The 20,202-nt window shown below is 40.6% G+C and overlaps 1 protein-coding gene across 1 annotated transcript in view; it reads right to left on the reverse strand.

Annotated features, from left to right (window-relative positions):
- Window positions 1-20,202, reverse strand: part of CSMD3 (CUB and Sushi multiple domains 3) — a gene marked incomplete at its 5' end in the record, with an annotated part of 706,489 nt that overhangs the window by 122,678 nt on the left and 563,609 nt on the right. The window contains 7 exons of the mRNA XM_081953230.1: window positions 194-339; window positions 8,066-8,243; window positions 10,022-10,210; window positions 11,314-11,523; window positions 12,360-12,476; window positions 13,082-13,151; window positions 14,153-14,271. Coding sequence (XP_081809356.1) covers window positions 194-339; window positions 8,066-8,243; window positions 10,022-10,210; window positions 11,314-11,523; window positions 12,360-12,476; window positions 13,082-13,151; window positions 14,153-14,271 — 1,029 coding nt within the window. The remainder of the gene's footprint in view (window positions 1-193; window positions 340-8,065; window positions 8,244-10,021; window positions 10,211-11,313; window positions 11,524-12,359; window positions 12,477-13,081; window positions 13,152-14,152; window positions 14,272-20,202) is intronic.

Below are 20,202 nucleotides of genomic sequence, written 5' to 3' on the forward strand. Positions count from 1 at the left end.
GCTCTGTTATTAGATTCTCATTCTACCTCTTGGCCTACTTATAAATCCTCATGTTTACTGTCATGCAATTATTACTGCCAAGCAGAAATCATTTACCAATCCAATTAGGAATATGTCCTTTGTGTTTATTATTATTATTAAAAAAAGAAAAGAATACACATGCACACACATCCTTTAGGTGTGCGACACTCACCGTGGTAACTAAGAACGAAGAAGCCACTTGTTGTAAAATCACTATGGAACTTTATTAGAACCTGGTTTGAAGTGCTGTAGACAGATTCCAATGCAGTATTGCCACTAAATTGACCAATTTGTGGTGAATTTTGCTCAGGTCCATCCCTAGAAGAAAGATAGAAAGAGAAAGGCAGAAGGAAGGGAGTGAGGAAGAAAGAAAGAAAGAACAAAAGAAATAATGAACAAAAAAAGAAAGAAAAAAAGAGAAATCTTGCAGTTAAATAAATTTCCATTTGTTTTAAGTAAACATTCAAGGCACATCACAAGTGAAATGAAAGTAAGAAAACAAGTAATTCTATCAACTAAGCCACAAGAGGCTAAATTCATAGACAGCATCTGTTTGCCTTTACATCATTTTTCTTTTTCATTACATTGGAACTTGAGATAAAATGTACACCACAAGGTACAGATGTACAGAGGTAGTTCCTGGAAAACACAGTTTGTTTGGAATCCAAATAAATAAAACTAATAAATCATCATACAAAGCAAACAGCCTAGACTGAACACATCGTTGTTTGCATTTAGCTAAAATATAGTTCCACTCCATTATTTTTGTTTATACTATTTCGTGTTACTCCTGATATATTTGTATTTGTAGGAATATTTATTTTCTCATTTTGCTCTGGCCATTCCGTCTTGAAGTCTCTAGGATGGTAAATATAATATTTTTCCCTTGTTGTTTCAAATATGGGATTTATAGTAGTTTGAACTTTCCATGTTTTTTTCCATTATGTGATATGATACATGGTGTTTTACACACTCACTCTATCTCTCTCTCACATGGCACCTTTTGGAATTCATGAGAGTCTATCTAATATATTTTATAGATGTTTGATGTTCTGAAAAATATGTTTATAGAGTTGATAGACACTTTTATGTTAATTTACATAAATATTTGCTGTTGTTTTCTGTAATATTAACATATCTACCAATGCATGTTTGTTTTGTGTTTGTTTAGTAATTATTGTGTAAATATTTGTTTACCATTTAAAATAAATATTTTGAATGGATTTTAATAAGAAAGCTAAAATACAAACTTAGAACCTTTAGATAGATAGATAGATAGATAGATAGATAGATAGATAGATAGATAGATAGATAGATAGACAGACAGACAGACAGACAGACAGACAGACAGACAGACAGACAATGTCTGGATTATGTTTTATTTCATACATTTGAAATAAGGAGACATTTGACATATTATATTTTAAATTCATACACACAGCAGAGAAAGAACTCCAATAATGCAATATGCTAACTGTATAAGAAATATTTATTTTATTTTTTATTTATTTATTTGAACTTATTAGTCGCCCCCTCTCCCCACAGGGACTCGGGGCGACGTACACAAGCAACAATCAGCACAGTGTCATACAGAGGAGGTAAAAAATAAATAAATAATTACAATACTCAAAAAGGCTAAAACCCCAATAACATTAATAGTTTAAAAACTAAAATTAACAATTAAAAAATGACCTAGGGGTGGAAAAGTTGTCGAGTTATGCCAGGCCGGCTAGCCGAAAGAGGTGGGTCTTCAGTTTACTGCGGAAGGAGCGGAGATCGGTTGTTGTTCTAATGTCTGGGGGGAGGTCGTTCCAAAGGGTAGGGCCCGCCACAGAGAAGGACCTACTCCTGGGCACCGCCCTCTGACAATCTCTAGAGGACGGCACCCGGAGGAGACCCTCTCTGTGTGAGTGAATGGGCCGCAGGGATGTATGGGGCAGGACACGATCCCGCAGGTAACTAGGCCCTATGCCATGGAGAGCTTTGAAGATCGTAACTAACACCTTGAAGCGCACCCGGTAGGCCACAGGAAGGTGTTATATGGGAGAACCTCGATCTCCCCATAATTACCCGCGCGGCTGCATTCTGGACCAACTGCAGTCTCCGGGTGCACCTCAAGGGGAGCCCCAGGTAGAGAGCATTACAGTAGTCCAGGCGAGACGTCACCAGCGCGTGAGTGACAGTACGCAGGGCCTCCCGGTCCAAAAGGGGTCGCAATTGGCGCACCAGGCGAACCTGGTGGAACGTCCCCCTCGCCACGGCTGCCACATGATCTTCCATAGCCAGCCGGGCATCAAGGAGGACGCCCAAATTGCGTTCCCGTTCCACCGGGGCTAATTGTTCATCCCCGATGGCCAGCGATGGAATGTGCTGGTTGTACCGGGGAGCCGGAAGCCACAGCCACTCTGTCTTGGAGGGGTTGAGCCTGAGCCTGTTGTCACCCATCCAGACCCGCATGGCTTCCAGACAACGGGACATCACTTCGACAGCCTCATTGGGGTGGTTTGGGGTGGAAATATACAGCTGAGTGTCATCAGCGTACAGATGATATCCCACCCCGAAACCACGGATGATCTCGCCCAGCGGTTTCATATATGTGTTGAACAGGAGAGGCGAGAGGATCGACCCCTGTGGGACCCCACAAGTAAGGGGCCTTGGGATCGACCTCTGCTCCTCTGTCAACACACATTGCGTCCGGCCAGAGAGGTAGGAGTGGAACCACCGCAATACGGTGCCCCCGATCCCCAACCCCTCCAGATGGCGCAATAGGATACCATGGTCGATGGTATCGAAAGCCGCTGAGAGGTCTAATAGGACAAGGATGGAGGAACAACCCCCATCCTTTGCCCTCCAGAGATCATCCACCAACGCGACCAAGGCCGTCTCCGTGCTGTGACCGGGCCGGAAGCCGGACTGGCGCGGGTCTAGATAATCATCTTCCTCCAGGTGACGCGGGAACTGCTGAGCCACCACACTCTCAACAACCTTCACTAAAAAAAGGAAGGTTGGAGACAGGACGATAATTTGCTAGCTCATTGGGTCCAGAGAAGGCTTCTTGAGCAGGGGTCTCACCACCGCCTCTTTCAAGGCGGTTGGTAAAAGGTCCTCACCCAGCGAAGCGTTCACCAGTCCCAGTAGCCAGCCTCGTGAACCCTCCCAGGAAGCCAGTACCAACCAGGAAGGACACGGGTCCAATAAACATGTGGTGGCTCGCAGTCGCCCGCGCAACCTGTCCAAATCTTCGGTGACAACAGGGTCAAACTCCTCCCAGCGTGGAATCTCAAGACTAGCCTCGGATGCCCCCTCTGGAGTACTGGAGTGGGTCCACCCCCTCCGAATCTGATCAATTTTATCCTTCAGGTATTCCCCAAACTCCTCTGCCCTGCCCTGCAATGGGGGGTCCCGCTGTCCCTGCGACAGCAGGGAGCGGGTCACCCGAAACAGGGCGGCAGGGCGGTTTTCTGCGGACGCTATAAGGGTGGCACAATATTGACGCTTGGCCACCCTTATTGCCACAAGGTAGGTCCTTAAGTAGGCTCTTACCTGTGTTCGATCGGATTCGGAGCGGGAGGATCTCCACTTGTTCTCTAGGCGTCTCCTGTGGCGTTTCATCGCCCTTAGCTCCCCGTTAAACCAGGGGGCCCGGGTCGATCGTTGCCATCGGAGAGGCCGCAAAGGCGCAACCCGGTCCAAGGCTCCGGCGGCCGCACTGTTCCACGCGGCCACCAGGTCCTCTGCCCGGGAGCGGGACAGGTCTGCAGGAGGTGGCCCAAGCTCCGCCTGGAACCTATCTGGTGCCATCAGACGCCTGGGGCGGAACCATCTGGGACAATCTGGTTCCGCCTCCCCGCAGCGGGGAGTAGCGCCAGGGAAGTCCAGCTGGAGAAGTGAGTGATCTGACCATGACAGGGGCGTGATGACTAAATTCCCTCTTCCCAGATCACTCGTCCACTGGTCGGAGACAAACACAAGATCCAGTATGTGGCCTCTTTCGTGTGTGGGGTCCCGAACTACTTGAGTCAGATCCATGGCTGTCATGGAAGCCATGAATTCCCGGGCTGCCTCGGATGCCTCTCCCGTCGACGGCAGATTGAAATCCCCCATCATTAATAGCTTGGGGGTCTCAACCGCCATCTCCGCGATCAGCTCGAGGAGTCTGGGAAGGGCCGTTGATGTATGGCGGGGAGCCAGGTATACTATCAACAGACCCAACTGACTCCCTGGGCCCCATTTCACGCCTAGAGACTCACAACCAGATGTCTGCGACACAGTGAATTCTCTCGGAGCCAAATCTTCCCGGATGATTATCGCTACCCCACCGCCCCTACCCTGGGCCCGTGGCTGATGGAATACCCGGTAACCTGGAGGGCACATTTCCCCGAGGGGCAACCCCCCCTCCGGGCCCAACCAAGTTTCCGTTATTCCTGCGAGGTCCGGCTCCCCCTCTGAGATCAAGTCCCTGATGAGGGGGGCCTTGTTAACCACGGACCTCGCGTTACATAACATCAGCCTAAGGCCCAGACTCTGCCGATCCTGTCCACCTAGGCTGCGGGGGTTGGTACAAGCTACCGGGCGTGTCCAACAGCCCCGGTCACCCAACCGACCATGCGTTCTTCTGGTGTCCTCGTGCCCGCCCCTCCCTACGACTGTCGCTATCGGAATCCCCCTTATAGGAATGCTGTATCCTCTCACCTCCCCCACTCCGCTCCCCTCCGTCCTGATCCCACCTGTTGACCTGGCTGTATCCATACCCCCAGGTTGAATAACCCTCCCCCCCTCCCTGGAACCCCTTAAAAATTTTAAAAGACATTTTGCTAAAAAAACCCTAATCCCCCGCTTACTCCACCTCTCTGGGTTAATAAACCCTTCATCGAGGTGGGCCCTCACCTGGGCAGGGGGGCATACCTGCGAGAGGGGGGACCCTCGCAGTCGTAGAATGTCAGCCCTAGAATAAATTATGATGTTGATTAGTCCGTGAGTATGGCTATGGCAGGGTTTTCTTTGCAATAGGTCCAAGATGTAAATAAATGTAAAAAGGCCAAGATGTAAATAGATGTAAAAGGTAACTGAAAGGAGAGAGGAAGCCTACATTGCCAAACCACAATAGTCTAAACAGTCCACCATCGAGGCCCAGAGGTAGTTCTTAAGGTGCTTCTTAAGTTCTTTTTTTTTTTCAGAAAATTTTATTGGTTTTTTAAAACATTTATAAGGAAAAGGGTAGGTGGAATGGTATACAAATTTTGGCAGTTGCAAGTATGGCAGATGCCCCCTCCCTCCAAACTCATGAGATATATCTATGTATAAAACATTAATACAAAATCGTATAAAATCAGCATATTAATTCTATAAAAAATTTTCAATCAACTTATATATTATGATATATAGTGTAGATATAATTTCATTATTACTTTCGGTCTGTTTATAACAATGTGATTTTCTTATTCATTTTTGTGATCTGAGCTTTCTTAGTGTTGCCCCTTCTCCCCCTGCTGGCAGAGTTCCGGCCCCTCCCGTGTCCTGTGTGACCGTTGAAGAGTCTTCTGTTTTTTCTAGGTTCGCTTTATTTTTTTCCATAAAGGCCTGAGCCTCTATGGGTGTATTGATTCTGATTCTTGTCTCCTCCCAGAATATCAACATCCCTTCAGGCATCAACCATCTAAACCACACCCCTTTCTGGTATAATTTATTCGCCAATTGCGAATAATTTTTCCTTTTCTCCCTAATTTTTTTTGGGATCTGCTTCAAGATGGTTATCTCCCTGTCGTGATATGTCAATGCTTGCCCCCTTTGTACACCCAGAATTATGTCTCTTGTGCTTTTCCTAAGAAATTTGATATGGACCTCCCTGGGTACATTGTGTGTTCTGGCATATGCTGAGTTCACTCTATAGACCAGGTCTATCTCCCATTCCATCTGTTGTTTATCTTTGTGTATATATTCAGCTAAGATATTAGTCATGATGTCCCTTATGTTTTCCCCATCTGCTTCTATAACATTTTGAAATCTAAGATAAAAGGACATTCTCTCAAATTCTGTTTTCATTTGTTGGATATCAAGTTCTTTGTTACCCTTCTGCAAAGCTTCTACCCCCCCTCGCCTCCGCCACCCCACCCTCCACAAGGTCCAGTCTCTGTGAGTTCTTATAAATTTGGACTTGATTCTCTTTAATTTCTTCCTTCATTTCCTTTAATTGTTTCTTAATTTCTTCCTGGCCCTGTATGAGTTGCTGAAGCATTTGTTGCAAATCCATCTCTGTACTCTTAGGTTGCATCAGTTCTGTAATCTTTGACTGTGTGGCAGGACTGGATGTTGCAGATGTCGGTGCAGAGGTAGCAAAGCCAGGTTTTCCAGGTGGTGGTCTTTTTGGAGACATAGTTTATAAAGCAGAGAGATCAGTCAGTGTAGAGACTAGACAGCTGAAGAGGTGGAGCAGGCAGATGAGTTCAGGAGGTAGAAGATCCAAGCAGCTGGGAGTTTCTTTAGTCAGTCTAGCAATAGAGAAGAATTTTCTCTCCAGAGGGTTCAGGAAATAGCAATCCACAAGAGATTCTTCTGGGTGACACGTAGACAAAGACCGGAAACCTGAATTTTAAAGGTGGGGTCAGGTTTCACAGTTCATGAAGACAACGGAAGTGTGCCATCTTGCCCTGCCAGCTTTGGGCTCAGAGGCATAACAAAATTTTAAAAGTTCAGAAAGTTCTCAGTTCACCCATAAGTTCAGGAACTAAATCCAATGAAAGTCACTTTTACAGGGGTGAGGCATCATTAGTTGGCTCTCCCCCCTCCTCCTTCCCCTGGGGGCGAAAGCAAAATCTTCTCAAGCCGCTTGTCCAAGGGGGGGGGAAATCCCCCTCCCTCTAGCCGCACCTCCAGCAAGAATCCAAAAGTTTAACTTTTAAAAACGCTGAAAAGTCCATCAGTTCAAAAGAAAGGGAATGAAGAAAGGAAGCCTCTCACCATACCGCCGCTGCTTCCTTCAAAAGTACATTGTCCGATCGGCATGGAGCGAGACGCATGCGCGCCCTCCGAAACTGCTCCCCGGTGCCTAGAGCGAAGTGGAGAAGCCCCCACCAGCCGCCGCCGATGCCAGGGCCCTCCGCGAGCCGCTCCCTCGGCAGGACGCCTCTCCGGGGCGTCCTGTGCCCCCCCAGAAGCGGGGGAAGCCCACCGGGAGAGCGGGAGCGGGCAAAGGCTTGCCCGTCGCCGTAGCCGCCGGAACCGGTGCTTCTTAAGTTCTTAAAGTGTGTAGAAACCACAAATCGCCAATCCATGGGGGTGGGGGGGTCAGGGGGGAATGGGCGAAGTGCCCAGGCCAGTTTCCTGGCCTGTTGATCTTCTGGGGGTCGCCCAAACCTCCGGCGACCCCCCTGGCTTGCTTCTTCGATCCCCGCAGCTCCTCTCCGCCCCCCGAACAAGATGTAATTCGTTTTCCTCCTCACCGACTCACTCCCCTCATGGAATCGCTCCTCCTCTCCTCAGCTGTCTCGCCGCTGTCTCGCCGCCCTGGCAGCCACGCAAACCTCATCCTCCGCTCTTCCAGTTTTTCCAGTTTGTCCGCTGCCACGGCCCAGCCTCAGCGTTCATTTATATTGAAATAAATGTGAATTTTGATTGAGAACCAAGTATTTGTCAGTGATGTATCGACCTTAAATGTGTTTTATCACTAGTAGGTGGAATTATGTTCAGTGATCCTATATTAATAGGTCGGGTGTTTTGAACATAAATGTATAGAATTCACAATGTAAGTTTTATAAACATACAATTATAGAGATACATTTTTTCAAAGACACTGCAGAAGATCTTCACTGTAATTCTAATCCTAACTTATAGTGAACAATATTAATAGTGTGATTAATAGTTCGGACAACATTCCCATCAAATACTTAGAAGAATAAACCAATATTTCAATCATCAAACATCTGAGCTGTTAAATTAACCAAAACAGCAATTTTCATTTAGTAATTTTGCTTGTTCCTATGTATGACTCCCTCCTATGCATGGTTTTATTATTGCATAATAAAAAAATATGGCAATTTTTGCTTACCAAACTGTTATAAAATCATATATTGGTTCAGTTTGAAGAACAGTGAAATTGATATAAATGCCATTTCCTGGTGGTACTCTTACAAGCCAAAAACAGTCTTGAAAATTTGGATATTCATCAGGGTAGCCAGGTGAATATAATGTACCATTCATAGCAGTTATGTTTCCTCCACAAAGAGCTGTGAGGGAAGAAGGAAGGAAGGAAGGAAGGAAGGAAGGAAGGAAGGAAGGAAGGAAGGAAGGAAGGAAGGAAGGAAGGAAGTTAAGTGTAGTGATTTCATAATATTTATGCATTTTCTAAAAAAATGTAATAGGAAAATATATATTTTATTGCTTTAGGATATATAGACAGCCCCCCTCAAAAAACCCTCCCTCCAACCAACACCTATCATGGATTTTTTGAAACCTTGTTTTTTACCAATTGTTTACCAATTGTTTACCAATTATTTTAACTTCATAAAATAATATTAAAAAGTTCATTAAACTGAAACCTTTTCAGCATGAAGAACATCAGAAATTGTTAATCAGGGGAAAGGCAACATGTCTCATCAATTGAAGGCCACAGTTCTAGAACCACAAAGTTTTCTCAACTTTGAAGAGTATTTTTTAGCTGCACCCAACAAATCCATGTTCTTATTGTGATGTATCTTATATATAATTCAAATGTACATTCTTATTATTAAACCATTTTCACATTTGTAATGTTCCATCAACTAATATATATTAAATGTGATACTACTATTTGTCATTTTGCAGGTTTTTTTTTCCCTTTCCACTTTTTGGTTTAATAAAGTATAAACCAAAAAGTGGAAAGAAAAAAAACCCTCTCTGCAAAATGACAAATAGTAGTATCACATTTAATTAATCAGTTAGTTAATTAACTACATGTGTAGTTTTAATATTTGATTATTTTTCTACCTTTTTGTAACTTATAAGCTGTCCAGAATCACCTTATATGGGAGATGGACAGAATAAAAATTAAATTAAATTAATTCAATTAAATTAAAACAAGTAGAAAAATAATTAAAACATTAAAACATGTTACGGTTTTAAAATCATTTTGAAACCAGATCTAAGAGACAGATAGGATGGGGATTAGATCTTCTTGCCCCTTCTTACATGCAATAGAATAGTTAGAATTCATAAAGCTGATTCCAATGCCAGTCAGTCAATTTTAGTCAGTCTGACTAAAATTGCTATCGTTTATTTGCAGCGGGAATATTAATCTAAAAACATGTACTTGGCTTACTGCACATAACAAAATGTAACGTAGATCTTTGATATTGGGCATTATTTCTTTTGCACTTCTTCTTTGCACTTCTAGTGTAGAACTAATGAACTACGAGTCTAGTGTAGAACTAATGAATGTGAATTGTAATCAATCAGAGAACAGATTTGCTGTTTCCCTTAAGCAATTTTCTTCTCATTTCCTTGGATATCATTCTGTTGCTCAACAGTCAAACCACTGTATAGATACCTATCCTGCTTTCAATTGGTTGACTATATTTACTTTTTTCAAAGACTGAATTTAAATTACAATATTTGAGCTTTTAATACCTGGTGCTGTAAAAAATCAAAACCAAATATAAGAACCAGAAAGTGTCTGTATGTCATCTATCTATCTATCTATCTATCTATCTATCTATCTATCTATCTATCTATCTATCTATCTATCTATCTATCTATCTATCTATCATCTATCTATCTATCTATCTATCATCATCTATCTATCATCTATCTATCTATCTATCATCTATCTATCTATCTATCTATCTCTATCATCTATCTATCTATCTATCTATCTATCTATCTATCTATCTATCTATCTATCTATCTATCTATCTATCTATCATCTATCTATCTATCATCTATCTATCATCTATCTATCTATCTATCATCTATCTACCTATCCATTTTTTTGTCTGTCTATCTGTCTGTCTATCTATCGAAAACATACCTTCACACCTTGGAAGAGGATGGTTCCAGTTACGACTGATTCCGTGAAGGCAAGTAAGGGCTGAATTTCCAATTAAAGTGTATCCAAGAAAACACTCGAATGAAACAGTCTGTCCTACAGTAAAGTCAGTTCCAATAACAAATCCATTTCGGAAGGGACGTGGATCAGGACAACTTTGCAATTGATATGCTGTGGGGAAAAATATGTTGGTGTACCATAGACATGAAAGGTCTTGACAAATAATTTTAAAACCCCTCTTTTTCTGTGTGCTTGTCTTTCTAAAACATCTACATAGTTCTCATATAACAATAGGATATTCCTAATCCCATATCTTCATTTTAAAAAAAAAAATATTTGAATGATGCCATGGAATTGAAGACATCTTACTCATCTACATTTTCAGTTCTGGTTTTGCTGCAATGCACCTGATATATAATAAACTATATTGTTCTCAACAAATGGAGCCAAATATCAGTTTCATTAAAAGGTTTAAGCTGTGGCAGGTCTGGCAATAATGACAAATCCCCCTTGGCACACAACACCTATGCATTCTTTGGGCTTACATATTAATAGTGAATTGAATTCAATGGGAGGCATACCACATGGCAACTTTTTTATAAGACAAATCTTATTTAACCTCACATACTGAAATCATTCCTTTTTGTAATAGCTTCTGAGAACTGCCAACTTGGAAGAAAATCAGTCAGGGGGAAAAAACAGGTTTCATAGAAACTGTTCTTTTGAATGGAGAGGTTTCTGTTTGACTATTTTAACTGTACCATTGCATGGTGTGTGTGTGTGTGTGTGTGTGTGTGTGTGTGTGTGTGTGATTATATAAAAGTAAATAGTGGATCTAGTTACTATGAGAATTAATTAGTAACATTGTAGATCACTTCAACCACAAACAAGACTGCAATCTGTTGGTAATGCTATAATTTGGGATAATGGACTTAATGGTCTATTTTATCCCACTTCATTTTACCCTATGATTTCCTGAAATGAGATCATGTGTTTGTGTATCTGTATGTATGTTCTGTATGTACGCCTATGTGTTTTATATATTTTCTGTGTTTTATATGCCCCATTGTATGCCGCCCCGAGTCCTACTTGGAAAGGGAGCGGCTAATAAATTCAAACTTATTATTATTATTATTATTATCACTGTGAACCAAAGACTAAAATAAGCTGTTCTTTATATTTTGATAGTTTCTCTCTGGTTTTAATCATTTGCTTTGCATTGAAACATTATTAACATTTATAACAAAAAAAAAAGGTTATAGATCATCGCACACCTTGATACATAATATGAAATCCTTGTTTGTTCTGAGAATAATCGCTGTGAAAATATAAGCTGGTTTCATGCGTTGTACTGAAAAGGGAAGAAGGGAGCTGCGTTCCGCTGAGTCTACCAATTGCGGTGCTAACATCAGGTGATCCACTTCTAACTTCCAGGTAATCATGGATTGTCTCAGTTGAAAAGTTTACAAATTGCAAGTGCACACCTGAAAATATTGTTTTTTTTTAAAAAAAATCAACAGGATTAAATCTAACATTGTAAAATTAATACAAACAGTCTGTGACTTACAACCATGCATTTACTGACTGTTCAAAGTTACAACAGCTCTGAAAAAGTTGTTTATGTCTGTTTTTTTACACTTTTGATCACTGCAGTGTCCCCATAGTCATGTGATCAAAATTCTGATGCTTGAATCATATTTATAACGGTAGCAATGTTCCAGGGTCATGTGATCCCCGTTTACGACCTGAGGTCCACTCATTTTAAAGTAGCCAAGGATGAAAAATAGATTTAAATATATCCAGTTGTCCATTGTGTGAGAAGACTTAACTTGGTAAATAAAATATACTAGCTGATAACCCGGTGTTGTCCGGTATTTATTTATAAGGGGATAATGTCCAGAACAAATTTAATTTCTAATGTTGGAGTTTTACCCTTACCAGAGGGAGCCCCCTTGTAGAGTACTATGAAGCCATTACCATGGCAACTCCACTGTGCCGTACAGTGGAAGCTATTTTACAGCAGTACAGTAGAAGCCATTTGATGGCACAACAGGCTATATCGTAACAGAACACATACCCCAAGGGGTGTTAGGGGTGTCTTATCCCCACAGTATTTATTTCCAAAGAGTAAGTAATCTGTGTACCAAATTTGGTTGAAATTGCTCAAGGCGTTCCAGAGTTATGCTGGAACACACACACACACACACACACACAGAGCACCATTTATATATATAAGATTTGCTATGCCTAGTTTTAAATGAGGTTCATATTTAATAGGCCTTCACTTCTGCTAAATGGTAGTAAATGGAATAAGACATACCAAACCCAACAGGCAGCTTGATAGTCCATGTGCAATCCAAACTACTGGGATAATTTCCGGGAAATCCTGGGCTAAGGATCACACCGCTGAAGTCTGACATGGAACCACCACATTGTGCTAAAAATGAGAAGGGGGGGGGGGGGGAAAGCTCATTTAAACCATGTTCTCTGTTCTTGGAGTAAAAGTCCACACATTTCAAAATGGCCAAGTTTAAGAACACTAGTTTTTTTTTAAAAAATACACTCAAAAGAGTGGGATTTTTTCCCGTTAGGCAATTATTTACTTTAATACAGTTTATTCAAGTGTCTGAGATCAGCAGCCTTTACAGTTCCTTATTCCTTTGATCCAAATTTTGCCACAAGCTCTATCTCTTCTGAGCAAGTGTCACATAGGTAGAAAAGCTTAAGGTAATGTAGGGAGTAGAAAATGAAATAGCATAACAGGGAAAGGGGTTGAAATACTGAACAGAGCACTCTCTATTCTTTATTATGTTATCGACTCCCTTTGTATTTCATAATGTATCAAGCTTGAGTCACCACAATGTTTTTATTTATCTTTGGAAAAAGCATAACTATTTGGGGCTTTAAAAAAAAATGCAATGTATTCTGTTCACATCATGGAACTCCCTCCATCCAGATACCATAAAACTCCCAAATAAATCTCTAATACATGCTTAGTTGTCCCATATCCTTCAAAAAAAAGTTTATATTTGAAAGATGTACCTAAGCAAATTGGAATAGGATAATTCCATCTTCTCACTGGTCCAGGCATGCAGGTGATATGTGAATGTCCCTATAAAATGACAAAACATTTTAAAATGATCAAAGTAACAGTTCTGTGCTACCCTTTATAATGCAAAACAATAAAAATGGCATCCTGAGATATAAACCTGGGAGCCAAACTGTCTGGCGAGGTCTCATCAGCACGACCAATTATGGTCTGGCTTGGCTGTAGTAACATTAGCAAGTCATTGACACAAAACCTCCACTGGATGCCTTTGCATGCTTCCAAATTCTGGCCCTGTTAGCTAGGGAGCCCATTGCATAAACAATGTTGCTTTATTGAACTTTAACATCTATGCCAAATGGCAAAGAACAAAAGCCAGTAATGGCATCGAACTGATGGAATATGGCAAGTGTGGCACAGTTATGGGGTAGAACGGGTAATGTTTTCATATCATATGGGCAACTGATCAGATGTGCTTCTCCGAATCATATAAAGTATGACTTTCACATTCCAAACTACATTTTCACTTAGGGATCTGGAAACAACAATCACACAGTGATCTTCATTAAGAAAAACAAAATAAAAGCACAAACAGACGTACAACTAATGATGGTTGGGTTGGGTTGTATTGATGGATGGATGGATGGATGGATGGAAGAATGGACATGGAAGAAAGAATATGGAAGAAACCTAATAAATATAAATGTAAAGCAATTTTAGTAGATACCTAATTTGTCTTCTTCCTGCACCTATAATCTACACATTGCAGTTTTCCATTCCCCACACCCTAAAATGCTATTGATATTTCCAAAGATTCATGACAATAGGTAGGTGTGCTTTAAAACAACTGTGTCTATGAGAAAGGAATTCCTGACCTGTCTTGGGTACAACATCATATTTTGAACGAGTTATAGTAACTTCCAGAAAACTCAATCTTTAGCAATTTTTAATGTTTTTCCTTTCATAATATAATAAAAATAAAACCATTATTCTCTGCTAGATTACAGAAACAATAACAAATTAGCTAGAAATTAATAACACATCTTAATTTGAAAAAAAAAATCTACCTGGAGAGAATATCCTTGGTCACACTGGAAGGAAACGACATCTCCCACCATGTATCTATCTCCAATCTTAATTCCACTATTTGGGATTTGAGGTTCAGGGCAAGAGTCCAAACCTATAGCTGTGGAAAGTTAAAAAACTTAACAATGACAAAATAAAGTTATCCTTTGTTATGCAGATTCTGACATAAAAGCAGGACATTAACAAAGTCCCCATACTGCGGGAGATTTGAATCAGTAACACAATGATAAAGAATTATCAGTTGAAAACTGTCTACCTTCTAGAAGCTTCACAAGCCTTAAAGATTTGACGGACCATTCTCAGAGCTAGCAGAATACAAGCATATTGGATTCCTGTCCCTTTCAGAGACTTATCAAAACCCGTCAACAAAAGCCAAGTGCATGATACTGCCTTGGAAAAGGGAAAAGGGCTAAATGTAGAACAATGGACAAAGAAGATGACTAATTACCATCTGTACCTCAGTAGAGTTGAAATATGAATCCTTATTTTTATTTTTTTAATTAGGAGTTTCAAGTGAAAAAGAAGAATTACAACCTTCCAACACTGTGATAGGGAACCTATGGCACATGTGCCAGATATGGCATGCGGAGCACCCTCTGTGGGCATGCAAGCCATTGGCCAGCTCAGCTCCACCACGCATACGTATGTGCCAACCGCTGGCCAGGCGATTTTTGGGTCTCTGCTGTGCATACGGGAGATGCATATGGATGTGGGGGTTGTGCATGAGGGGGTCATGTGTGCATATGTGGGGTTGGGGGAGCGCTGGGGGTGCAGTGCTCCCCCGCACCCTGTTTTTGGTCCCAGGAGGCTTCAGGGAGGCATGCTAGGTCCAAAAAGGAACAAAAGGGGTCACACACATGCATGGGGGGAATATGGGTAGTCTCACACATGCGTGGGGGGTCATGGATCCATGTGCAGGGGGTGGGGTGCATTGAATTATGGGGGTGGGCACACATGTGTGCACTGTCACACATGTGATTTTGGCATGTGAGGCTAGCCATCACTGTTCTAACAGAACAGTATGAAAATAAAGTGCAGGTAGTTCTTGACTTACGGCCCTTTGTTTAACAACAGTTAAAATATCTTGAAGAAAGTGACTTATGGCCTGCACTCTCACTTATGACCATGGTATCACCCCCATGATCACAATTCAGGCACGTGTATTTCAACTATACCTCCTAGAAAGGACTGTTTGGCAAAGGTTGTTCACAGGATAAAAGGAAGGATAAATGAAACATCCTGGATTTTAAAAAAAAATGTGTTTCAAAAATCCACGTATTACATGGCAAACTTTTCACTGAGCTATATAAACTATTTTATATAGAGTGTCTCGGTGGCACAGTGGTTAGAGTGCAGTACTGCAGGCTACTTCTGTTGACTGCCAGCTGCCTGCAATTTGACAGTTCAAATCTCACCAGGCAGAAGGTTGGCTCAGCCTTCTATACTTCCGAGGTGGGTAAAATAAGGACCCTGACTGTTTGGAAAATATGTTGACTCTGTAAACCGCTTAGGGAGGGCCGTAAAGTACTATGAAGCAGTATATAAGTCTAAGTGCTACTGCTATTGATATTTTTATATTCTCATGTTCAAAGTCCTTTGCAGGAAAGATGAACAATACAAACATTTAAAATACAGTAAACAAGGATGGAAAATCAAGTATTAAATATGAAGCGGAACAAAAGAAAGCTTTTGACTTGGAGTCAAATAAGCTTGACTTGGAGTCAAATAAAACTAAACAGCCAACAAGTAGCCGCAGAAGCTGAAAGCTTTTCAAAATAAATGCAGTAGGTTTTACAACCTTTCCAAAAGGCTGGAAGAGAAAAACAGTTTCCCATGTCAACAGAGAGCTGAATCCAAAGCTTTGGAGCAACTGTAGTCGAAGTCTGATACTTGGCTGCTGATAGTTTGTCTCACATGAAGCTGAAACAGATCTGAACATTTTCCCATAACTGGGACTGAGGCTTAAAGGGAAAGCCTGTCTCTTGAGGGCCTCAATCTAAGACCACAACTAATGTCAGAAACAAAAGAGGAACACACTGAGACTCAGAGATAGCTTATGTGTTGATATTTATTCTAAGCACGGATATTCTTGCCTTTAAAGAGCCATCAAAAAAATAAGTCAGTCGTATCATTAGGACCAGAAAAGGCATTTGATCATCTTTCCAATACAGAAAGATGGATGGGCTTGTCCAGTTGGGAATAAGCTCTATACGTCATACAATCTTTTTCTCTCTCTAATCAATGATATTAATTATATTGTTCATGTATAGCATCATGTTTGTTTTTCAAACTGAGGTTGACAATTCATATATAATTCATTGTTTAATAAACAGAGAGTATATGCACAGTAAAGAATCCAGTTAACCTTAGATTAATTTGTTAATTGTATAAATGTTTTTACACACACACACACACACACACACACACACACACACAGAGAGAGAGTAAATGGAAGGAGGATAGAATATATTTGTTTTATAGTTGTCCCCCTTCTCTCAAACCTATAGAGCAAGATCACGGATAATTAGAATGAATTCTGAAAAAAAAATGGATCATTTGATTGAGTGTAAATTGATGTAATTAATGAGCCATTAAATAAAGTAAAATAAAAATGGTTGGCCACAAAAACCACTCGCATACTTTAGGGAATGAAGGAATGATTATCATCATGTGTCCCATTATCATTTAGCTTCCTGTTTAATTTTCTACAGGTTCAAGTAGATCAGGGGTGTCACTCTTAAGGCCCATGGGATGTGGCCCGTGGAGTGTTTAAATCTGGTCTGCAGGGCTGGCCTTGAAATAGAAAAGGACCAGCCCATGATGCCTCCGGCAGCCAAAATGGGGCACAGGAAAGCTGTGTCTCCCCACCTCCTGCACCCCATTTTGGCTGGCACAGGGCTGCAGGAGCCTGTCCAGTTTGAAAACAGGGCACACACACCATTTTAGCCAGCAGGGTGCTGCGGGAAACATCCATTCTGACTTCCCTCCCTCCACCGGCCAGCGAGGATAACTCCAAAGCTGACCAAGCCCTCAAAGAAATCAAGTTTGATGCCCTGAGGTAAATTCTAGCCTATGAAATGAATTGATAATTTTATAAGATTTCCCTACATTACCATAATACAGGTAGCTATCAACTTACAACCATCCATTTAGTGACCATTTGAAGTTACAAGGGCACTAAAAAAAGTGACATGACTGTTTTTCATACTTATGATCCTTGGAGCATCCACATGGTGGTCTAAGTTGAGGACTACCTGTAATTATCATTTATCTGCAATGGAGGATATGAAAATGAAGGATGAAAGAAAATAAAAGATATGTAGGTCTGACCACTATCGTAATTCTTCATCAAATCTGGGAGCATATAGATTTTGCGGTTGATAAAATCAGAAATGAGAAGGTAACAGATTAACAGAGTTGGAAGGGACCTTATGGGTCATCTAGTCCAACCGCCGCTCAAGCAGGAGACTCTACATAAGCCACCTGGGAAAGCAAAGGGAAATCATCAAAACCATTAAAACGAGAAAATTAGAATATTTTGGACATGTGATGCGACACCCAGAAAAATATGCCATACTTCACCTAATCCTCCAGGGAAAGATTGAAGGCAAATGAGGTGCAGGCAGAAGAATAACATCATGGCTTCAAAATCTAAGGACTGGTTTGGACAAAACTCAGCAGCACTTTTCGTGCATGTGTTAAAAAAAAATAGGATTGCCAACATGATCGCCAAAGTCCGATGACGGATCCAGCACAAGAAGAAAAATGTAACTAGAGCAATTTATAACTTAAAACTTATATTACTAAGTTTTATCAGGAAAGACATTCATTCCTTATTCAACTTTTTTTATAAAAAAAACACCCAACACCTATATCTTGGTTCTAATACCTCTGCTACTGAAAGTCCCCTTGTTCTATTCTTTTGCCTGGGGATTTAAATAGTGTCTGAAGACAAAGAAACTGCTACAAAAATGTTTGTCAGATGAAATACTGGACACTATCACAAATAATGGTAAAGCTGTCTTCACCCAAAACAAACAAAAAAAATGGAAATAACAAGGGAACAAAAGAACTAAGAATAAAAGAAAAATGAAGAGGGTCACCAAAAATAGAGAGAGGTCTATTATGGGTCATGAGTCTGCCCCGTCTCTTATATAAAGAGTTGAATAATCCCCAAACTATCCTGCCACCCTCCTAATATACAGAGCAAACTTTATCTAGTGTGACTTTTTGAAGACTGCGATAAGAGTTTTGAACGATATGATATCCCATCCTTTCACTTGACACTAGAAATTATGTTATCTATATCCCCTTTTTTCAATTCACTTTCATCAACTGTGTGCAGTTTTGACAAAGAGATGAAGTGTGCAGAAATTATGAATTATGGCTCATCTACTTCTTAATATTGCAGTTATAACCACATCACTTAAATCATTGTTGAGTAAGTGAGTAGTTAACAGAGCTAGACAACTGCAAGATATATTCTGTATGAAATGACTGAATCAAATATTGAGATCTATATATAATTGTGACAACTTCCTGATATTTCAAAGTACCATTCCAGCTTTCAAACAACCAATTACTTGAACATTTTTTTTAAAAAAAGCCAGGAAGGCAGTAAAATGTAAAATAAAAGGATAGGATTGCATGTCAATGCAGGAAGATGATTTGATAATACACTTTTTTTTTCAGAATCGCTATCTAATAATTAAGAATATCTAGTTATATTACAAAATGGAACTGTGATTGAAGAGTTGGGGATTTTCACAGAACAGACAGACAAATGTGTCAGTGTGTATGAGAGTTCATGACTTGGCAGAGACATGGTAACAAGGTCAGCTAGTGAAGACACATGGCAACTGGGTAAGCCAATGTGAGCTGTTTGGAAACTGAAACATAATTTGTTGTGTGAGCAACAAGGAGACAGCAAGGAGCCTGGGTATGGCTTAGCTCTGTAGCTCTGAGTCTGTGCTGAGCTCTAAGCTAGTCTTCTGCTGTGAATTGAAATTGTTCTCTCCTCTGCCTGTGTTTGCTTATATTTGCTAACACGTTGGAAAACCTGCTTTTGGTATTGTATATTTAATTCATGTGTTATATTATAAAGAGAAGTTAATGAATCCTGCTGAATCAGTTACCTGTGTGGGCTTTCTGGATGTGATTGCTGCAACAAACTGACAAAATGGCCGCAAAATGCAAGAGTATGTGTCTGATTTTGTTTGTACCTATCAGATACTCAGGCTCTTCTATGTATATGAAACAATGAGAAAATAGCATACATTCTGGAGAAAAAGTCTTTTGCATTTATTTAGGCTTCTTCAGATAAATTATGATTGTTTTTATTATAGAGGGAGGGGTTTCAAATATTCATGTGACACTATAAGAACCAAGCAAGAGTTGATTAAGCTTATATTTGATGTTACAGTTAAATGCTAGGAACTGATTCTGTAACAAAGTTTTCTTTTGACATTTAATGATAAGTAAGCAGCACATAAAGATATGAGATATGAAAAAATAAATCTTTGGTGATTTATTGCTGTCCTGAATTCTCTCCTCCCTCTCCCCCCCCTCCCCGGCTTGTTGTCTTAGTCATTATCCTCTACTCAACAAGATTCAATGGTACAAAATATAAACCATGAGGCAGACAAATTTAACTAACCCCATGGATAACAAGTTGACTCATGGGCCTAGATGTAATTTAAGCCTTGTGTAAGATCTGGGACAATTTGCCTAAAAATATCTCACCTTGGTCATTCAAAATTGGCAGCCTTTCCCCCCTCCCATTCAAAGGATCAATAGAGACAAGTTAAGCCAAATTCCTTTTTTATCCCAGAATGATTCATTTTTTTATGTCTGTCTCTCAAAGTGCTTAATGTTCCACATATATTTTTAATACTTACCTGTTTATTTTCCCCTTTTTTCCCTTTCATTTTTGAGTACTTCATCAGCTAATTCTCAATCCTAATGAATACAGACACTGGGATTCTTTGTAGGGAATAGAATCGTTGTGGTGAAATTTTTATCTTCTGTTACA

This window comes from Natrix helvetica (assembly GCF_964273705.1).
Source record: "Natrix helvetica genome assembly, chromosome: 4".
In the NCBI taxonomy this organism is placed as follows: domain Eukaryota; kingdom Metazoa; phylum Chordata; class Lepidosauria; order Squamata; family Natricidae; genus Natrix; species Natrix helvetica.